The sequence below is a fragment of the Callorhinchus milii genome, unplaced genomic scaffold (assembly GCF_018977255.1).
Source record: "Callorhinchus milii isolate IMCB2004 unplaced genomic scaffold, IMCB_Cmil_1.0 Scaffold14, whole genome shotgun sequence".
Classification (NCBI taxonomy): domain Eukaryota; kingdom Metazoa; phylum Chordata; class Chondrichthyes; order Chimaeriformes; family Callorhinchidae; genus Callorhinchus; species Callorhinchus milii.
The window spans coordinates 6,509,114-6,523,135 of NW_024704755.1; the positions used below are offsets into that span (position 1 = coordinate 6,509,114).

General features: G+C 38.6%; 1 protein-coding gene across 1 annotated transcript; it reads left to right on the top strand.

The window, feature by feature from the left end:
• ca5a (carbonic anhydrase Va) lies at window positions 1-8,843 on the top strand. Its single transcript, XM_007889359.2, has 7 exons — window positions 1-171; window positions 1,771-1,962; window positions 3,373-3,491; window positions 6,077-6,172; window positions 6,385-6,447; window positions 7,286-7,441; window positions 8,372-8,843. The coding sequence occupies exons 1-7, from the start codon at window positions 48-50 to the stop codon at window positions 8,492-8,494; spliced, it is 873 nt and encodes a 290-aa protein (XP_007887550.2). The 5' UTR covers window positions 1-47; the 3' UTR covers window positions 8,495-8,843.
• The last annotated feature ends 5,179 nt before the right edge of the window (window positions 8,844-14,022 follow it).

Here is a 14,022-nt window from a genome sequence, read left to right on the forward strand (position 1 = left end):
CACACACACAGCACAGCACCGCACAGCTCCACACACAGAGAGAGCAGATGATGTTTCGTTTCCAAGCCTTTCTCCCTCTTGCGAAGCGTCTGCGAATCGTTCCCAACCATCGCTGCGCACCGTCCAGGAATTGCAACCTCCTCGCCTGTTCTCAGACTGCCAAGCCCGCAAGTGAGTACCGCAAATAAATGCACCTTTCCCCCTCCTTTTCTCTGTCTCTCTCTCTCTGTGTCTCTGTCTCTGTCTCTCTCTGTCTCTGTCTCGATCAGCCAGAGGAAGGAAGCAATGGCACGAAAGTTATCCCGTCTTCACAGCTGTCGTGTTTGCTGTGTGCAAAGAGCATCTCCTTTTTTTTTCAAACCAGTGTGTGTGTGTGTGTGTTCGTTTAAGTTTGCATTCAATTCTTCATTTCTTTCAATGCAAAAACACACCACACACACACACACAAATAAATCCATGATGTTGCTAACCTGGATTGGAGTGGGATCATCACTCCCAACTTTTATTTCAATAACTATTCTTTTTCACCACACCCCCACCCACCCCCCAAAAAAAAAATTCCCCCCCCAAAAAAAGATTAAAATAGCGTTTGACCGCGGATACCGCGGCTGTTTGTGTCGTATTTGCGTTTCAGCCCGAGGTGTGTTCCAGGCGATGTTCCAGGAACAACTCTGCAGGTTTTTCCAGTTAACTTTGGGGTTTGGTGCCCATCTACAGTGCGAGCCTTTGGGCAAATTCCGTGCTCGTCTACCGGGAGGACTGAGCGCACCGTTTGGTTACTGGCGTGCGGCAAGGCTAACTTGCTGAACTGGCTCCAAAGTGACATGCTTGGCAACTGAATGGCAGAATCGAGCCGGCCCTCTGTGGCGGTCTCGGTAGTCTGGTTCTGAGCCAGGCAGGTCCGCAGTATTCCAGGGCACCGCTGATGACCGCACAGCCCAGCCTAGGTCATCAGCGGGACTTGGGAGGGGCAGACCAGTCAAATCAGGGGTTAGGGAATCTTCCCACTCCGTTCCCGTTAACCCTGCAAACCAAAGCCCGCACGGGTCGGTTGGTCCTAGCTGGACAAGCAGTGGGAATCCTTGCCAGCCAGCAATATCAATGGCAAGCTATGTGTCTTCAGTTGATTCGACTCCAACAGGACCCCAATGATCACTCTGGGGGTCCTCAAGCCTTGGCTCATGCCAACCTCCACCTAATGCTTTCTGGAATTAGTTAAGCAGATTGCACCTCCGGGGGGAGAGTGCGCATTCTATTCCAACAATCCATCTCTGGGATTTCCACGGTAAGTGGGATGCATGAAATTCTCAGTTTGGTTTGGATACACGTAAGCATGGGGATGGGTTTCCACGTATTTCAGAAACCCGGCTGACCCTCCAAAAAATAGCAAGTAAGATTTATTCGCCCCTCCCTCCCCTGAAATTTTTTAACCGCTACTGAGGTGCTTCATTTTGTACCTTAGTGATCAACAAAATGTCAGAAATTCCTGAGAGGAGGGGTTACATGGTGCCTGAAGCTCAATGAGGAGGGGCTTTTCGAGTCAGTGGCTTTTTTTCCTGTGTCTCGAGGGTGACAACCCTACTGACAATGCAACCATCTAAAAATCTGTACTGCTTTTTGAACAAACCTACAGTGTTTTTTCCTGAACATCTATCTACTGCTTTTCTTCTGAAAGTTTGGCAAGTATGAAATACAAATATATGCTAGATTGTGAAACAACAGCTATTGACCTTGTTAACATGACGTTATTTTTTCTGGTTTGTTTGCTAGACCAACAATCGTGGCAGACTCAAATCCAAGGAGGGTCCCGCCAGTCTCCCATTGATATTAGATCTTCTGAAAGTGTACACGACCCGCAACTGACTCCCTTAAGTATATCATATGACCCGAGCGATTGTCTTCAAATTTGGAACAACGGCTATTCATTTCTGGTGGAGTTTGATGATTCCAAAGACAACTCAGGTAATTGAGTCCAGAGAAAAATATGTTTTGAGAGTAGGAGTCATAATTTATTGATTTTACCGTTGCTCCTGGATATCTAATTGTCTTATTAATTTATTATGCATGCGTGTCAATTATGGCAAATTAGTTCTTGACAGATTACTGTGTAGCTGTTTTAGATCCTTATTACTCCCATGTTTTCAATTATTGAAATGCAGAAACACAGTGATTTTCTTTTACATTTCTGCAATTAAAATGTGATTTTGTGTATTTTGACCATATTGGACATGTCACTTCCATCATTGAGACAATGGCATAAAAAAGGATAAATAAAGTTTTGGCACAAAAGATATGCCCAATATATGACATTATTTCAACGAATGTGATAGAAAACTTGTGCTTTGAAAGATCCAAGTGAACTTGTATTTTAAGGAAACCATGGTAAAACGGCTTTGATGTCCTATCTGCTTTCCTCATGTAAACGGGTGTATTATTCAAACAAATGAAACCATTATCAGCATGACTAAAATTCACATACTTTTTTTAACAAACATGAATTTCATTGCAACATAGAAGTTGCAAATCTGACTTTACGTAATAATTGACTGAAACGTATCCCGTATTTGTGCGTTGCCCATAAAATATACAATCACTACACTTTACAGTATATTCTGTGAAGTGCTTTGAGACGCCTCAAAGACGTGATAAGGCGCTATGTGAAGTGCAAGGATTATTATCATTATTAGCAATCAATAATTAATCAGCACATTGATGAGGAAGAGTAAAGAGAGAAACAGAAGAATTAAAATAGTGGATTCCTGGCTGCACATGTACTAAATGCAGTCAAACGTGTCTTCAACAATCTCTTCAACAAAAGGTGACTTCTGAGTAAGGGTTCATTGATGTGTGAATTCCACACTGAAGGGGCAGTTCCAGGGTGGTTATTAATAGGGGGTGGTTGCTGAATGGAGGTGATTGCTTGAACAAGTTTGACTAAATAAAATAAATACACATCCTAAGAATAATAGGCCATATCCAATATGTGTTGTAAAGTACTATGTCAGCAAGGTTCGACCCATGCAGTCAGCTCTGACTCTGTTAATGTGGGACCTAACACCAGATACTTGCAGTTCTATCTGTATTGTACAATCCATTTTACTCTTTTGAGCTACATCTACAATGATTTGAGTGTGCATTGAGATCTGCAATAATCCAGTAATTATCCTTCTCATATTTGTCCTTAGATACATAATTCTCTTTTGCCTTCTCACCTTGAAGAAATATTGGCTCTGCTAAGACGTTCAACAAAATTACATTTGTATAAATGTAATTAATACAAAAAAAGGTTGGCTTACGGAAAATAACTATGTAAACTATGTAAGTAAATTCATGACACACAACTTTGAATTTTCCATTTGCTTCCACCTGCAGTTGTCAGTGGTGGACCACTGGAGAACCATTACAAATTAAAGCAGTTTCATTTCCATTGGGGGGCAGAGAATAATCGTGGATCAGAGCATACCATCAACAGTCTGGTGTATCCTGCAGAGGTATGTATGAATGCCTAATTCAGCAGTACATGAGCTTGAAAAGGCTCCTCTGGGAGAGGGGGGCAGGTTCATGCAGAGTATAACTATAAACCATAATCATAGATAAGTTGGGCCAAATGGCCTGTTTCTGTGCTGCCACATTCTACATAATTCAAAGTAAAATAATAAGAAATAATAATTCATACATTTGATATAGTGCCTTATCGCTTCTTTGAGACGTCTCAAAGCGCTTCACAGGATATACTGTAAAGTGAATTGATTGTATATTTTGTGGGTGAAACACGGCAGCCAATTGCACACAACAGTGTCCCACAAACAGTCGTGGATTCAGTGACCAAATTATTATTATTATTATTTTGAAGGGTTTGTTATTCTGGAAAAGCGATCTGCCAATAGACTAACATCCAAGTTCCTGCATACTGCTAGATTAACAGGGGTGTGTTGAGTATGGAACTTTGCCTAAGGTTTCACCCTGCAGATAGCACTGTATTTTCATGTCTGAATTAAATTATATAATTTTTAGCATATTAACAAGACTGAACTCATAGCAGTTGGGTATGGAGACTCTTAATTAAGGTGATGGGTTTCTGTGTGTGCATAGACACCCCGCTGACAATAAAAAGGTTTCAGCTTTTATCTGTAAAATTCACAAATAATGCATTGCTAATTTTTGTTGCTTTTTTAAAAAAAAAAGAGATACAGTTGATTTGAAGGGGTTTCCTTTGACAATTCTGTGTGCTGTGTGTTTGGGGAGGACTACATTGTACTTGTGCTAACCTTGCTTGGGGGTGGAGGAAAGAAACCTGCCCAACATTTTGCCCTACCGGGAATCAAACCCAGGTCTCTCGCTTGGGGGGCGAGTGTTCTAATCACTGAGCTACAGGAGACTCCTCAAACAGATAGATAACAAAGTTAGATTGGAAGGAAAGACTTATATATATGGTGGTTGCAACCATTTTGTAAGAATATACAGATCAGAAGGTAGAGGAAACTAAGGAAAAAAATCACCATCTACAACGGAACACAGAAAAAAACAGGAAGGGAGACAGATTGGGAAATACAGAGCAAAAACCTAATCTACTAGTGAATGAGTAGCAGGATATCAGCTCAGCAATTTCAGACTGGAGTCCTGTAGCTCAGTGGTTAGAGCACTCGCCTCGCAAGTGGGAGATCTGGGTTTGATTCCCAGCAGGTTGAAATGGTTGGGCAAGTTTCCTTACTCCGCATGTTTCTGTTTACTTAGCAGTAAATAGGAACCCAGTTCTTAGTCGATTGGCGGATCGCTTTTCTGGGGATAATAATTCCTTCAAAAAAATAAAGAAATAAATTGGTCACTTCAATCCACGACTGTTTGTGGGACACTGTGCGCAATTGGCTGCTGCTTTTCGCCCACATCCTACAGTCAATTCACTTCACAGTATATTCTGTGAAGGGCTTTAAGATGTCTCGAAGATGTAATAAGGGACTATATCAAATGCAAGGATTATTATTATTATTAGACTCCAAGTACATATCAGGATAGAAAATATTGGTGAATCAATGGATGTAGTATAGTGTACATCTATAAGTAAGCCCATTGGACCTGTAGATAAGAGCCCTGCTTGGACTAAACCCTGTCGATAATTGATAACAAACAGTATCTCAACTGAAAACTTGACACAGTTTCATTCAAATTTGACATACAAGCAGCTAGGAGAAGTTTGGTGAAGCACACTAAACAGTCACTGTGGGAAATTAACCTATAATTGGCAAGATATCTATACATGAGGCACAGTGATCTTATGTGCCAGAAGATAAGACATATACATTGAGTTTTACATTTGTTTTACATTGGCAATCTGGGTCAAGTTATATTTGGGGAAGTTGGTCTCTTCCCCAAATGGGGGAAATGGTATGAAATTAAAAGAGGCTGTCAGTGTTTCTACCGATTCGTAGAGTCAGATACAAGGAAAAGGAGACTCGAGCCAAATGGAAAAAACAACAAATAGTTTAAAAAGTCGACAAGCATACAAGACTAAATTGGGTCAGCTCAAGGGTAATTGTGGAGAGATCAGACAAATCCATAAGAATTTGTTTAGATGCCAAAGATCTAAATACAGCTAATGTAAAGGAAACATACACAATATCCACTGCACAAGATTTACAGGGAGTGGCCAACTACATTGGTGATATCTTGGTGTTTAGAGCATCAAGAGTAGGGAAATGACAGAACATTAAGGGCAAGATGACAGAAGTGCATAGCAGAAAACATTAAAGAGAATTGCCTCTTAATATATAACATTTGCTTTTCTGTCTCAATAAATTTATTTTGTTTTTCTCAGAACACATTCACCACTGTACTTTCAAACTTAGTGATCATAATTTCAGGGCCTATCTGCCCTGGAGAAAATTAGGCTGGAGGTATAAGGACTTCCATTACATTGTTCTGTGAAGCGCTTTGGGACGTCCTCCCGACGTGAAAAGCGCTATACCAAATGCAAGGATTATTATTATTATTATTATTCACAAGATATTTCCACAAATACCTGTGATAATGCACTAAGCTTAGACAACGGTTGAATTGAGTTTTGTTTTTAATATTTTAGCTTCATTTGGTTCACTGGAATGCAGAAAAATTCAGAACGTTTGATGAAGCCATTTTTTCCGAAAATGGTCTTGCTGTCATAGGAGTGTTTCTGAAGGTAAATAACAAAAAGACAAACATAGAGTATTTGAATGCAACAATCCAACTGGAGCGATACGTGTATTAATCTACTTCTTTTGAAATCGTGAAACAAAATAAGTTCTATGAAAGTAACATAGACATAATTATATGGTTTATACAGTACAGAAATTCTTGATTTAGGTTGTAATGAGTCTAAAATTAATCATTTTTACTTTTTTTAAAAAAAAGCTTGGAAGAAAACATGATGGTCTACAGAAACTTGTAAATGCATTACCCGCTGTTAAATATAAGGTAAGTGTACGTGTGTGCCTGGATGATTTATTAATGTCCCAGTTATATTCATGTTAATTCTCTTCATTGGAGTGTGAAAACAACTCATATCTCTACAGTCCAAAGCCTGTGCATCAGAACATATGTCATCATTATCCTCCATGTGAAAAATCCAGTTATTGCCTCATTTCCAACTTGCCCTTCCTTAGCTTCGAGTCCTTGTTTGATCCCCTCTAAACAGGCATCTACCCTGTCCAATATACTACAGCATCCCTAGTCAACAACCTCTCTGCCTGTGACCAGGGCTCCCTATCACTCCTCGTCCTCTCTCGATTTTAATTTCATAAAAGTGAGAAATAATGTGCACTTTGCTGTTAAAAGTAGGAAGTCACTTTGTGGAAAAAGTCATCCTTTTTGGTTCAAAAGAAGTTCCTGCAAGTGTCTCGGGGCCATTTGTCACGTGCTTATTTACTTCCAAATGACAAGTTTACCTTTTCATGAAGCTGCTCGAAAAACTGCATTCCAATTTTAGGAGGATGGAGGTGAAAGAGGTAAATCGCACCCTCCTTAAATTCCATCTTCTGTCTGATTGGATTGACATTGACAGCAGTTGTAACAGAAGACCCTCCTACCCTCCATAAAAATCAGAGGGAGAGAAACAAATCTTAAAAAGTACGTATATTTTTTTTCCAAATCATGTATTTTCTAAGATGACCGACACCGCAAGAAATAGATCAGAGAAATACTAGGACACGTGACTTGATTTGATTGTAAATGTCCAATGAATGTTCAAGAAATCATATCATTGAGTACTGTTCGTATCTTGCACAAAGTAAAGGTCAAATGTGTGTATTTGCAGGACTCGACTGTTGAATTCTCAAACTTTGATCCGAGCTGCATGATTCCATCTTGTTTGGATTACTGGACCTATCCTGGCTCTTTGACCACGCCACCTCAAACAGAATCTGTTACCTGGGTCATTATGAAGAAACCCATTGAATTTGGTGATGATCAGGTAACTTATCTAAACTTCTTATCTATTAGAAGTGATTTTCGTTTTACTTTTTGAAATGATGTATCAAAGAAAAAAGATGGGTAACAGGTCTTATAATTAATTATACATTATTGTTGCAAAGCATTGCATTATCCACTCTGCGGCCATCTGTATGGGATTTGGGGCATGAATGGTTTCAGGTAAGACATTTAAGGCTAAAAGAACATGTTTTTGTTTTAGCAAACAAAGGAAAATATAAAAGATGAACAACAACAACAAAATTACATTCGTAAAGCGCCTTTCATGTCGGGAGGACGGGAATTAATAATATGAATTAAGCAGACATTTTTTCTCATTTTAAAATATGCTAGAAGTATTTTTGTAAGGTGAAAATATTCTAAACATGCCTTAAAATTAAGCTTGAAATAACTTTGGTTTCAATTCAATACCAATCGACTTCAAGATGTGGCAGAAAACTACTACTTGTATATGTCGTACACTTAAGAAATTTTGGAGAACAAGGTTCCAGTTACTTTGGTGTTATGCAAATATTAGTCTTCGGATTTTAATGATAACATCACCATGAACTGTCATGTGCCATAGAAATGCTGTTATGACATATTGTGTATGTCTTGATGTCTTGTTGCACTACTTGGAGATTAAACACACAAGAAAGACACAGTCGGATCCCAGGACTCTTGACACTGTTCCATCACTCAGAAATAAAGTACCCACATTACAGTGTAATTACAGTATAAAATAAAAGAAGTTTTTGAAAATATTAATAATTTAATATTAATAACTCGGTAATATTATAAATACTCAGTAAAATATTAAAACTCGGTATTGTCACAGTACAGAGAAAATCTCTGGCTCGCACCAAACCCCATTGCCTCTTATTTAGCTAAGATGGAATACTTTTAATTTACAATTAATTCATTTGCTTTACAGCTATCTGCGTTTCGTAGTTTGCTTTTTACTCCTTTTGGAGAAAAGCTGGAAAACATGGTGGACAACTTTCGACAACAGCAGCCTTTAATGAACCGTGTTGTGCGAGCGACAATCCTCCAGTAGTGAAGCAACATTTCCCAAAAGAACACACTCAGCTTGAGATCTGGAAGATAGCTCAAAAAAACATACAATAAGCCTTAATATATTCATATTGTGTTAAAAACTATTATTCCATAATGTCGGTGCATTCAGCTGACGTAAGTCATCAGTGGATTTGGACTTGACATAACCAAAGTTCACATTGTTTGCATGAGCTGCAAATGTTTTTATTGGCAGTATCAATAACAGAAAAATATAGTTACCAATCCGTGGAACAGAAAAATTAGTTTAGATTAGGCCATTCATCCCCTCAAGACTGTTCAGCCATTCTATTAGATCGTGGCTGATCTGTACTTCAACTCCATTTACTCGCCTTTGCTCCACATCCCTTCAAACCCTTACCTAACAAAAATCTATTGGCCTCAGACTTGAAAATTTAATTTTCAAATTGATAATGTGTCCAACTCTTCGAATTGAACCAGCATCCACAGCCTTTTGGGGGAGAGAGTTCCAGATTTCCACTAGCCTTTTGTGTGAAAACGTTTCATCTTTTCTTCTTGGTCTTTGTTTCTTTTCTTTTTCCCCGGTCTGTACTTTTATACAACTTTTATACCCATTTGTTTGTTTAACCCTTGCTTCAACTCACTAGCTGCAATACTGGATGGTCTATCTCAGAGATGCCCCTTTCTTGTTTTTAACCTTTTCATCCCACAAAAACTACCTCTTTAAAACATTTCTTCTACCTCTGACTACATTTCACTGTATTCATCAATACATGCATTTAGATAAGGAAGCTTGCAGCTTTCCACTAACACATACAGTGATTTGAGATAAGAAGGCTTAACTTTTTCCAATTATCATTTCATTATCCAAGGTCATTTCCTTATTACACACCAACAACCACTTCTCACCCAAGATATGGACCATCTGGTGGTGAACCCCGTTAATATGTCCAACCAAGCAAGGAAACGATAGCAAATATCTGTCAGGTCCACACCAATCAATGCAACCTCACTTGAAATCATAGCTGTACTAGGCACAGCAAGGATATCAGATGAGATGAGATGAAAAGATGAGATACTATTCATTCCTAGCAAAGTTACAAAAGTTACAAGGTCCAATCATCAGCAAAATCTCAATTAAGGTGAAATGGAATAGGTATAATAAAGGTATAGAAATACAATTGTTCAGTTTGGATCCCATAACAAATTGTATAGCAGCAAAACATCATAAAAGTTTCATTAGTCTGCAGCATAATTAGAAACATATGTGTCCCCTCTGGCAATTCCTAGCAAATGTATATATGCATCATTCTTATATGAAGAGACCAACTTGGCCCTGATGCTTCAATGTCTTAATGAACTTTTGAAACAAATATTTCAGTTTTTTAAATTTCACATGAGTTAGCTTTTAAAATGGTGCTTTTATCCTAATTACTTGTAGAGTCCAAAATGGAAATATGTCACCATGTTCTGCCTTGGTCTCCTGGTGTTCTAAGGAGGTTGTTAAACACAGGGATTTTTTTTTAAAAAATTGTTTAATATATTAATGCAATGATTGTAGTTCTCTAGTCTGCTGATTATTAATAGCATGTTTTGATAATAATTAGCATAATTGAATATTCTGTGATTAATATTGTAAAATGAACAATCTCTGTGGAATTGTGGCTTCAACTTAGCAGTAACTCTGCTATGTAACACGGAAATCACTGTACCTTCCGAATGCAGCTCATTCCTCCTTTTACTTTCCCAACTACAAATTCTGTTTAAGCCCCTTGGGACGTCCTCCCCATGTGAAAGGCATTATATAAATGTAAATTTGTATTGTATTGTGTTCAACTCAGGATGGGACCCTCCCCTGTCCCAGGCGATCATGCACTTAACGAAAAATTAGGCCAGCAATTACACTAAAAGTGCTTGGACTGTTAGCCTTTCTACTCCTTAACGGGATACCTCCCAGTGTACTTCTTCCTTAAGACAACCGGATTACTAAGGACTCTTGTAAAAATAATACTAAAATTGTGCAATATAATTATCAGTTAAAAATTAACTTCAGAAATGGTAGCATTAATATGCCCTCTTACTATTCAATGTAGTAGTAAAGGCAACAGCTGGGTGTCTGATACGTATGGAAATCCACTATTGTGCTTTAATACCTACAAAGCCCTCCATGGCCTCGCCCCACCCTACCTCTGCGACCTCCTACCCCCTACCAACCCGCCCACTCCCTCCACTCAGCCGGCTCCACGTGCCCCAACCATTGGCGGGAGCGCTTTCAGCCACTCTTCCCCCCCCCCCTACCTCTGGAATTCCATCCCCCAATTACTCCGCCTCGCCCCTCCTTAGCCTCCTTCAAGTCCCGCCTCAAGACCATCCTCTTCGACCATGCCACCAGTCATCCCCTTTCCCCTCCCCTCCCTTCTCCCTCCCTGACCCCAGCTCAGGTCTGAAATGCTGTACACTGTCCAGCGCCTTGGGACGTCCTCCCGAAGTGAAAGGCGCTATACAAATGTGATCTTGTTGTTACTGTTGTAGCCAAATCAGCCAGATATGTATGGAATTGATACAATACACATAGTCACTGCACTTTATGGTTTATCCCATGAAGCGCTTTGTGACATCCTCCCAACGCGAATGGTGCTGCACCAAATGTAAGGATTATTCTTAGTATTGTAAATTTCCATGTGTCGGTGGCATTCATACGTAAAACTCGCAGTTTGGTTTGAATACGCTTTAAGCTTGGTGATGGGTTTGGGGTAAACAAAGATGCATAGAACTTTCTCTCAGATATATAACCCAGTCTGACTACAAAAGAAAATGCCAAAAAAGGGTGAATAAACAATAGCCTTAGGAATTCCAAGCAGACGATGTTTTCTAACTTCCAAATAAACTTCTGAAATGTTCAGGAATGCGTGTGACTAATTTTATTCCTAATAACTTGTTTCATTTTCATTTTATTATAGTCCTGCACACAACAAAAAAAAAATGCATTACATTTCTCAATAGATTACGAAATAAAATGTCATGGGATTATTATCTGTGCATTCACCAAGCAATGGAGGAGTGGGATAGATCTTTTCATGATACTTTTAAGAGTGCCAAGGCAATTGCACATTGTGCCACCAGAGGATGCTGCGCACTGCATCATGCGTTTTATTCTGCAGCACAAGCACTTTATAAATAAAGTGTAACAGATAAATTTTGCAGCCCATTTCATTATCCTATATTCTTCCCGTGGGTTCAGTTCCCAAAATTAAATAAGGCGCTATATCAAATGCAAGAATTATTATTACTATTATTATGGACAAGAACAACGCTGCATGAAAATAGAGAGCCAAGCAGCAAGAGCTGAGCCCATTCCTAAAACAATGCGGGCGCTAAATTAAATGGGTTTACAAATATTGGACAATATCCTGATAATTTGCCATGCCACATTTGTGTGAGTACAACATTTCTTCTTAAAATAGCATTCCCTGTTTACTCACAGCAGAGGAATGTGGAAATGAAAACACATGAGAACAGAAGTAGAAAATACCAAACACACCTTGTGATTTAATAAACTATTCAAATGTTAGAACTGCGAAGTCCCCTGTACAAATTTTCCACAATTATTTGAATAACATTTGAAAAAGGCTGTCTAAAGTGTACAGTTGTAAATGAATACTGTGCTTTAAGATTCCTAAAAGTGTACTTTCTCCAGTTCTGTTTCTATTGAAGCTCATTATATTTCATATTATACAACTTAGAGGTAACTTGTTCGCATTCATTTTTTGGTGATAAACCAATAGATACTTAATCAGCAGATCAGTGTCCTACACTTTTCACCATTGGTGTTCTAACTTTATCTGAATTGGTCTGTTCAATTGCTCACTATTCACTACCTGATCCAGTCAGAGAACACTTTCGTTCTTTAAACTGTCACACAATACTGTCAGGCAAACATAAATCATGATTATTATGTTTGCCCTTATATTACTGCATCGTACTTTCCATGATCTTTGTTATTGCATTGAGACATGTGAAAGATGGGGAATAAGGAATGAAAAATTAGATGCCGAGTCTCTGGGCTGCTTCGTGAACTTCTGACATTGGTATTCGGTACAGCCCAAGTGGGACAGGGAGCAAGTTCCTCTTAGCATAATCTGACTAGAAAGGAAAGTATAGTTCAAGATGGAGGGAAATTAAGTGGAACTTCACAGGAAGCTCCAGGGTGCAGATGACTAGTGGGCAAATCATGCAACTAGCTGTGAAATCTGTATCTCTTATTGCATCATTCTGGATATCTGTTTCAAAATGGTTTGTTCACAAAAAATAATTTCCTCTAAACCATTCTACGGTTTCACTCTAATTGATAAAGGATGGCAAGTAAGTTTAGTAGGATGTCGACTTGCTCCCTTTGATGACATTTTATTTATTTATAAATATCTGTATTTTATTTATAAATCTTTGTATTTTATTTATAAATATTTGTATTTTATTTATAAATAGTTTAATTACTCCAATTTACAATACATTCTGTGAAGCGCTTTGAGATGTATCAACAATGTGATAAGGCGCTATATCAAATTCAAAGATGATGATGATTTTAATCATTTTAATCTGTTTGTTCTTGTCAATGTCTTAACAACAAATTGCATTTATGTAGCACTTATATTTATTAACCTGATGTTCACACTTATCTGGCCTAAAGTAGGTCTCTTTCTTCCTTCCTCCTTTCCCATTTCCATCTTTTTAAATTGGAATTTTCACGACATTATTGGGTTAAAAGAGTAAAGGTGATTCAACAAAACGTAGTACCTGCAACTAGTAACTACATAACAAGATTTGGAATTGATCCAGATTGTACTTCAATGGAATTGAAATTACAGAATCGTAAAATTTTCCAGCACAGGTGGCCATTCAAAACAACATGCCTGTGCTTGCTTTTTGAAAGAGCTATTCAACTAGTTCCATTCCACCCCTCTTACCCCCATCGCCCTGCAAATTTTTCCCTTTTTGTGTACCTAATTCCCGTTTGAAAGCTATTATTAAATTAGTCACTTCTGCTGTGTGCAGTTGGCTGGCGCATTTCGCCCACAAATATACAGTCAATTCACTTTACAGTCTATTCTGTGAAGTGCTTTGAGACGTCTAGGAGACGTGAAAAGGGCTATATCAAATCCAAGGATTATTTTTATTGTTATTATTATCGAATCTGCTGCCACCACCCTTTCAGGTAGTGCATTCCAGACCGTAACAATTCTGGGTAAAAAAAATTCTCCTCGTCTCCCCTCTGGTTCTTTTGCCAATTATCTTAAATCTGTAAAATGGATCTAATGTTGTATATTCTGCTACCACAAGAGGTCTAAGAGTCCGTCACTTGGTTCTAGATTATGGTTGCATCACCCTTTCACGTGCATTCGGTGTAGATGCCATTGCAAGTGACTGAAGAACGAAATCATCACAAACAATTGGAGTGAAAAGGATGTTCGTACAGGAGCGAATTGGCCTTGTTCATACATTACCCACTCGGATCAGGTCACCAATATTTGCTCAAGTCTTCGGTCGTTTATC